General features: G+C 37.1%; 1 protein-coding gene across 2 annotated transcripts; it reads left to right on the top strand.

Annotated features, from left to right (window-relative positions):
- Window positions 1–227: 227 nt before the first annotated feature.
- Window positions 228–8,896, top strand: LOC136420495 (uncharacterized). 2 transcript variants are annotated; one of them, XM_066407448.1, is made up of 7 exons: window positions 228–618; window positions 3,085–3,177; window positions 6,283–6,341; window positions 7,112–7,212; window positions 7,686–7,759; window positions 8,020–8,136; window positions 8,626–8,896. In XM_066407448.1, the coding sequence occupies exons 1-7, from the start codon at window positions 464–466 to the stop codon at window positions 8,795–8,797; spliced, it is 771 nt and encodes a 256-aa protein (XP_066263545.1). In that variant the 5' UTR covers window positions 228–463; the 3' UTR covers window positions 8,798–8,896. The 2 variants fall into 2 exon arrangements, with proteins under 2 accessions (XP_066263545.1, XP_066263546.1); XM_066407449.1 differs by lacking the exon at window positions 3,085–3,177.
- The last annotated feature ends 244 nt before the right edge of the window (window positions 8,897–9,140 follow it).

The raw sequence follows: 9,140 nt of genomic DNA, 5'->3' as shown, positions 1-9,140 counted from the left end.
AAAACCCACATCAATTCATATGATTTTTAGCCATGTTAATAATCATTGTCGGTCCAAAGCACATGTTGAGAAATGTGAACTCTAACCCAGACCATCGAAACCCTTTCGTCCTTTTTTTTTTGTCGCGCACTACCACGGACGCGGAAGAACTGGGGTGTGCATCGTTAATCTCTGCATGACAGGGAACTCAAGTGTTGTCAGGGGCGTCCCTTGTTGTAAGAGTAAACACAAGGAGCGTCGAGAAACCTCCACGCCATCACATTTCATATGTTGTGTGTTATTATGCAAGACGTCACGACCTCTAGAGGACAAAGGTCACAAGACCTCGTGTTTAGCGGTGGCCATCTTGTCCCATTGTATTTTTTTTGTTTTGGCTGGATGATTAAAAGTGCTTGCTACGTGAAGCGCATTTATCGTTAATTTGAGTAGTCAAATGTGTCCATACTGACGCACTTAGCTAGTCATGGCGAGCATATTCCACTACCTTGTGGTCGCTTTGTGTTCCTTTCTGGGCTACTTCGTCGTCTACAGCAAGCTGGCACCACTCCTGCTGAAAACGCTGGTCTTCCGACTGTATTCTTCACTGGACAAGTCGAGACAGGTATACGTCACCTATCTGTAAGTAAAAATATATTGCAAATAACGTCGGTGATATGTGTGTCAATGCTTGTTACCTGATCTTACTGTGTAGGGGAACCACTTAATTGTGTAAATTCATTATGGATGGATGAGTTAAAATGTTCGTTGTATTGGGGATGCCTAATCTAGGGCAAAAATTAATGTCATATAAGATTTGACGGAGGTAATACTTTTCAATACAATAATCGTTTTAACGTTCGACTATTTATCCTGTCTCAAATTGTTTTGATGAACCTGGATGCCACGTTAATATTCAATTATGTGCATTGATAAGAGCGCAATGATTACTTTACATACTTTGGGGCAGAGTGTATTCAGCCGTTTTAATCCTAAGTAATGCTTAGCCGACCACTTCAATTCAACGTAGTGCGTAATTTGATTATTTTGTGAAGAGCGTAATTGGCCGATTTAATTCTGCGTAATGCGTTGTAGCTCCCTTGAATTGAGCGTAAACTTTGCTTAATGAAGTGTTTGTAAGTCGCAGTCAAGCTTGTCCGACCTTTCTCCAAGTCACCAAAAATGTCATATCCGCAGTCTTTTTCGCCACCCCCCTTCTTCACAATGGAACAATCCATGGGAACTCGTTCTCAAAACAAAGGAGGTTAAGATATCCCTTTTTTACATCCTTGCCAAAACCTTTTACAAGAGCATCGGCCGCATTGCAACATCTTGCACAAATGGCCACAGGTGGAGATTTGCAAGGTCCTGTCGGGATTAGTTTAAATTTAGTTAAAATTGTTGTTGGGTTTTATAGTTACTAGACAGTTTGATTTCCCCTTCATTTGAGTAATGTTCCTTTATTAATGTTTTTTTGTAATTTTACCATCTTGAGTACGTCCCTCGCATGATCTTTTGAGAAGGGGTAACCTTAAAACCTCTACCACTAACGGAGGTCATACGATGGGGTGATGTGCGTGATATCTACCTTCAAGTATCTTGTTTGCCTGCCTACTGCCTACACCACAGGCCAGAAATTGACCCATTGCTTTTCAGGTGAATTCTACAAGAAATATTGTCCATAGCCCTAGCCTCTGCTCCCCAAAGGTTTAACCCGTCACAGTCTGGTCTTTCCATTTTTGGGTGGTGTTCTTCGGGGTCTGGGGGTAGCGAACTCCTTGCTGTAGGCTTTCTGGTTTATCCAGTTACAATGTGGGAGGGCTACTTTATCTAATCTACGCAAATAAGTTGACATGAGAGCACATGCGCAATCAAAAGGTGAACTTTGGATCGATATTAAAAGTCTTCTTAAACTTTAACATTTGCCAAGCTTTATCTTATTTACGCAATAACTTGGCATGAGATAGGGAGTAAAATATCTGTACTGATCGTTGTGTCTCTTACTTGTTCTTGACAGTGTTATTTGTAAAATGCCACTAAATAATTCAATCTTATAAAGAGACGAATCGCATTATCAACAATGTTAGATGCGAACATTAAGATGTTTCAAGTATCATCGGCAGAAAGTATAGTTTCTAAATTTTTACTACGATTGAAAAAAAAATTCTGGACAAGAAAACCCAGCTCCCGTACGCCATCTCAATGCCCTGAAGTGTTAGTAATGAGCATTGGGTTCGATATAGGTCAAGCGAAGATCATACAAACAAGTTCTAAACAATAGTCAGAGCGGACAATCATTAAGGCGGGGTTGTTGAGCCATTTCTGTCAGTTCCGACACATTTCTCATGAAAAAACAAACATATTATTAAGCAGAAAAATGGCATGTGTGTCGTCTTCTGCTACCCAATATGCATAATCAAAAACTGGTTCTATATAATGGATCGTCACTTTTAACATTCAAGACAATATAATTGTCAAATCCAACCCTCATCTATCATTAACGTTGACGCTGAAGTACAGCCGCTAGATCTTTTAGTCCTCCATAATGAATTGAGAGGCTTCCTAAATTTTAAGTAAAATAAAGCAGACCAACCGAATTGAGCTTAAAGCGTTGTTGGAACCCCCAAAGTAGGTCCTCGTACATGTGAGATTATACTGCTGCAGGTACGTGGGATAATAAAGATTTGAATACGGGATAATTCAGATTAAAAAAGGGAGTTTCGAACGCGAATCGGAATATAAAAAGATGATATGGCAACACTTTTGTGCATCCTCGACTTAGCACCCAACAGTTATTTTTGCTTATATTAGCATGAAAGCTCATCTGTGTTGTTGAAATCCTTGACAAAGTCTGATATTTACTTCAACACAAAGCAAATATTGCTCACCTCAAATTTTCAGTCGTATACTTCGTCGACCTTCGTCAGAAGTGATTCAATTACTCTGATCACGTGATTTTTGAGACACATGACTCGATTAATCAATCGTAACCTAAAGAAGGTGGACGCACAATGTAGTACGACTGAAAATTTGAGGTGAGCAATATTTGTTTTGTGTAGAAGTAAAGATCAAACTTTGTATAGGTTATTTTTTTCTTCCATTAAACAGTACAGCATCTCTTATCTACACCAGCGTGGTAGGTCCGTGTGCACTTCTGGTTCATCATTTCGACCAGGACTTGGCAAAATCCGCTGTTCTAAGGTAAGATTAGTAACTTAGAAAATGCAACAGCCTGTAACATACGGCAGCTATTTTTCGCTTCATATTTTCTACTTAACTAACCCAGCATAGCAGTCATAATTGATAATCTAAACTCAACACAACGAGTTCGTAAACTTGATTTCGGTCGATCCTATAGCTCCGTGAACAATTCATCAATTGCACTGCAAAATGTCATTGAAAAGCTTCGTTATTTTCAAACGATATTTTGCTGGTCCTGTTTTTACATTATTGGGTTCAGAACGAAGGCTACTTATGTGAGAAGGCCGTGGGAAGAAAGTGGTAAAGTCTCTCTTGATCACATGTCCGTTGTTGTTCAATAATAATCCTTATGTTTCAGAGTCCATTCCAAGTCAACAGGAGGGATTTATAATGGTATTTGTTATTAATTTGAAAAATGGTTTTAACTTTTTCTAAACGATTGAATATAAAGATATGAATTTATTTTAATTCAATTAGATAATTAACCCTCAAACACCCGAGCGGCGTTATTTTTGACCCCAGGCGTGGATTTTGAACCTGTTTGATCTGGAAGAAACTTCCTTCCGTAACTTTGTCCGTAGACATCTTTTCTAGCCTCCCAGAATTTTCTAGGGAGATCGGCACAATACTGTTGACGTTATATAGGAAAGTCTGTGTTGAGTCCGCTGGGGTCATTTTTGACCCTAGCAAAAATAATGTGCTGTTAAGACCTGCCTTCTATAACTCCTAAACTATTTATTGTATGACTAAGTTTTTAGAGGATGAGACACATGTGAATCAATATTACCATAATACATTTCATGTCATAATGACGTAATATGGCGTTATTGTGACGCAGTTTAATGCGATTCTATCCGCCATCTTGGATTTTGACCGATGACGTCATCAAATCAGCATAAAATATCAATGTTGAATCATAAAAGTTGCATTGAATTGCATAAGATGATAAAAATGTAAGAAAATACATTTGGCGTACAAACAAAGCCTCAAAAAGTCATTGTTAGAACTATAATTAGCAGATTTAGTCAAATAAATCCGCTCAATAACCCGTTGCCACGGCAACACGAAAAACGATGAATTTACTTTATCAATTTGAAAATTTTTGTTAAGGACATTTTATGAAAAGCCACCAATCTGGTGTCTCTCGCGAAAGCCGTTCATTAGTTATGCAACATGATATTTGGCGTGGGCTTCTCAAATCCCCTCCCGGTCTAAATAGCAATAGTTCAAGACGGGGTCCTTCTTATCTTTGTGCATGAATTATGATAATGAACGGGGATTATTCATATCTAGATATGCCGAAAGATTCCTCTTACATTGATGAAGCAATGTATGGAGAACAATTAGCGAAAAACTGAAAAGGGAGATTTTAATCAAAACATTTTGGGGTCATTTTTGACCTCGTTAAATCATTTTAGTCGCAAACATTATGTTAGGGTGTTTGAGGATTAAGAAATATTTTGAACGAAACTGCCCAAAATGTCTCTATTTGAAATAGTTTCTAAACATCTATGTGATTCATTACGTTTAGATATATTGACAAAAAAATGGTTACAATGGTTAACAATGGTGCTTATCCGACTCTTCGGTCTGCTTTTGTACATCTTTAGATTTACATGCAGAACACTGCTTAGTCCTTTGATGAAAGCATTCTTCCCTACACAAGGATGTGTGAATTGCTTTCCCCCCAGCCCTCTTACCTAATCATAAAGATATGATGGCGAAAATCGTAAGAAATGGTATAAAATAGTGCACGTGAGTAATGGTAGTAACGGTAAAATGCTGTTACAATTATTTAGAAACTATTGTAAACTAAAAGAAATAGTTCCAAAGGTAAAACCACATTCAAAGATTTCAAAAAGTATCAAATCTCGTACACAGCAAATAACAATTAATTGAAAATGTTTCTAAATTATGACAATAACAACCCTTGTGGTGACTTGTAGTGAACTCTACATCATTGGAAACTTTTTTGTTTGTTTTAATGACACCTCATTTGCACACTGTTGTGCAGGAAGTGCTTTGACTGATTTTTCGAGTAGGTCTCCCCTAAAAAGCGGCCAAAATTCCCCTGCCATTGTCAAACAGCGAGTTGATAGAGGATTTTCGCCCCGAGGTGAATATAGTGTCATAAGGCCTGGTCATTTGCAATAATCAACGAATGATTTTTTAGGAGGTTATAACAAATGATCAGGCTTTATGACACCACATAGACTGAGGAATAGGCAGGTTATTAACGTTCTTATCATTCAGCCTATCCAAACTGACGCACATTAGAGTAAACAATTACTGTATGAAGCATAGATTTCAGAATTTACATGTGTCCCTTTTCTACAGAAAATAATAGATTTCATTTTGAAACAAAAATTTCCACAGACATTGAAATCTCGGCACTTCATACCTTTTTAAAATCCATATTATTCTATTCTTCTCTATTCATTATCATTCCTCCCTGTTTGGTGTCCTTCTGATTGGTCGATGCTGTGGTGTCAAGAATACTTTTCCGTCCTATCCGTTTAGATTTGACTTGCACATTGTATTGAAATGATTTATTTTATCTCTCATATCTTCACAAAAGATTTGTTTATTCTAAGATGGTAAACCTTTTATGTAACAAAGAAACAAGATACAAATGCTAACAAAAAGAGTCGTATCCTTCTAATTCTACATAACGGAACGGTTGAACCGATCCTTTATTTACACACTTAAGATTCACTTATCACCACTTGTGGCACGTTTATGGCATTTTGTCTTCATACCCAATGTGACATGGATGCTTCTGATTAGATAACGTCATCTGGCCGTATGGCAATGTAGGATAATGACTGACATGGTACCACTATATAGGTTAAGCTCTCCTATAGTACATATTATTACACCATTGATTAAGTAACAATGGAGAAATGGATCAATGGATCAAATTTAAGTTTCGGAACTTTTTTGTGTCAAGTGTAGCTAAGCTTCAATAACTGAGAAAAAATGCAGAACTTTTATTCGCACTGCGTAGTTTTGCAAGATTAAAAAAAGAAATGACGGGAAAATATATATTTATGACTCTATATGACACTTTATTTGAAGATGTCGTTTGTTTACTCCTTTTACCAGATACGACAGTCCTGCTGTTCGATACATGTCTGCAGTATTGTTAGGCTACACTGCTGGAGGTAAGATTTTGTTTGAATGTCATGACCACAAGTCCTACAGCTAAACTAGTCCCCTGAACTTATACAATGAGAGAGACATCGGCATGATACGATTTGGGACCCCCTAGAGGATCTCTATGGTACTGCAGTGGAACCATCGGTTTTGATGGTGTTCTACAAAACTGTGGTCACAATTTACACAAACTATGATCATGATTTACGGAGGTGCTCTACACAAACTATGGGCACGTATGTTGTTAGTATCATGGTAACGATAGGTTGTGATATAGCTCTTGTGGACGGAATGGCATGTGTTTGGCCCTTCTAACAGCTTTCTTTGGAAGACAATGGGCATATTACCAACATAATGGTATGCTAAGAATTCAAATTATTAAATAGACTTGTTTTTAATCAATAATGAGTGAAATTTATATTTTACTTGACGTGCTTAATAAAACACACTCAATACATGTGTAACTTATTTCAAGAGGAACATCAATTGATATTGATGCAAATCATGATCTTCTTTGCCTTCATCCTGGGGACACATATAGGTTAGATAAAAGTTTGATATCATCAGCCTTGATTATATATTCTAAAGTTTTTGCATAATCAATGTTGAAATACTTCAATAGCTGGCTAAAAATGTGTGACTTGGGAAAAGGAGATAATGAATGCAAATCAATTATGCTTATGCAGGTCTACTTTGCATACGATTTTGATTCAAATGAGAAAAAAAACTCTAAGGGAAGGTGTGTAGTTGTTTAACTCAATTTTTTAAAATTTTGTAGAAACTGTCAAGACTCTTGCTGTGGATGGCCGAACAGATTTATCACTGTCTGAGTCCCTAGTGCACCATGTTGTCACCTGTTGTGCTACATTTGTGACTTGCGTGAGTTGTTTTGTTTGTTTGCCGGTAGGGTACTTGAAATAGTTGTCCGCATCTAAAAAAATGAAAGCACTTTCATGTAATCTAGTCCATAGCAAATAATTCATTGGTTCTCGCAATACATATATTGATCGAATAAAGCCACCACACGTCTGATATATAAAACAATATTGATAGAAGTTTATTGCAAGTTCATGCCCGTGGGCATAAAACAATAGTCTATGTCTGAATATAAAGAAATACAAGTTGCGTATGAAGTTACTTTCAACAATCGAGTTTGTGTAACTGCGTTAGCGACATCATTCCGAAAAGACGGAAATTATACTAACTATGATGTTCCAAACATTTAGTATTTGCATTTTCCTTACATGATTGCGCTACATTTTCCTATGGCTGACATGGCGAATGAAACAATAGATTCGATGCCAAGATTGTAATTTCTTAAGTACTAACAATGAACGTGTTTTGTCCTCAAGGTCTACCCTTGCTTACCTGTCTACGCAAACCTCGTCTTGGCCACTGAGTATTCCACCATTTGGTTGAATATAAGGTATCCGTATGAGAATAATATTAATTAATATGCTTTAGACGATTGGAACTTTATCACTTAGACAACATCGTAATGTTCTTCTTTCGCGAAGTCAAGCCAGGACTAAGAGGAGAAGAGCACGTTGCTTTATTGCTATTAATTGTTGCTTTGATGTTATTTTAAAATAAGAACGGCATGGAGATAACGATATATGTCTTCATTAAAAGAAATCTATGGCGTCTTTATGAAATGACTCATTATCATGATTTTTCTATCATTAGGCTGTTGCTGAAAGAATTCGGTATCCGAAAATCCTCCGCGATAAACAGGTGCAACAACTTGGTCTTCTTCCTGGTCTTCTCCTACGTGCGAGTCTGGCTGCTAGTGGTCAGGATGTAGTGAGTACATTGGGCTTGTTCTGATAACGACATCAGATACATTTCTTTTCTATTTTAAGATTTGAATGAGGAACGCAGGCTCATTACTTTTGGTGTGGTGATATATCAAGCCAATCCAAAAGATAACAATAGAATATGTATACCTGATGTTGCTCATTATATTTGATTATATTTTTCAATAATTATTAAGCAGCATTGATTTATCAGTGATCATGTAGCCCCAGTCTGTTATAGGTAATTGGAATTTAGGATTTATCAGTCATAATAATTGCTAGCTTCCTTATAGTATACACCCGATAAAACCCTCACGGAATTTGTAGTTCAGTCAATTGTACAAGGCCTAATCAAGTCAAGGCAATTCAGGACTTCATTCATTGCGTAATTAATTGCCAAGTTAACCTTCATAATGGTTATTGCAATTAGAAAATCTTTCATACAAAGCATAGGAGCAGGGCTAATTTCCAACCTTCTCGATGTTTATTTTGACAGCATACCCTTGACAAGTCTGCTCCTGACGAAAGAGTTCTACGCCCTGGAGGTTCCAGTCGTGGTGACGTTTGCCTTCTGTTCCCAATTCTTTGTCTTCATAAACTTAAACTGGTACAGGCGGCTGTGCAGAAGGTTTACAAGCAATGATTTAGGATACGGAAAAGATGGGTAAAGGTTAGCAATAGTCAACATTGTATGATGTTCTGTTGTCACTAGCAATTACACGAGGATTCTGTTTGCATTAAGTCAACAAAAAGCTAACAAAGATTCAGATTCACGGTAAATTAAATCGTTGTCCGCCGATAAGCATGCGTTTGCATACATAATCTTGTTGGAAGAAGAGAGAATTTTGGAAACTGAATTAGTCGATTCAATTCTAACGCTTGAATGTTGTCACTTGTTGATTCTCAAACAATGAAAACTAATGTTATGTTGCATTACCCGAGTTACAATATCACAAACCATGAATTATACAAAATGCAAGGGAGCACACATCCCCGTATAGAAAAATTACA

Source organism: Branchiostoma lanceolatum, chromosome 15 (genome assembly GCF_035083965.1).
Source record: "Branchiostoma lanceolatum isolate klBraLanc5 chromosome 15, klBraLanc5.hap2, whole genome shotgun sequence".
In the NCBI taxonomy this organism is placed as follows: Eukaryota; Metazoa; Chordata; class Leptocardii; order Amphioxiformes; family Branchiostomatidae; genus Branchiostoma; species Branchiostoma lanceolatum.
This window is presented reverse-complemented; position numbering and strand designations above follow the sequence as displayed.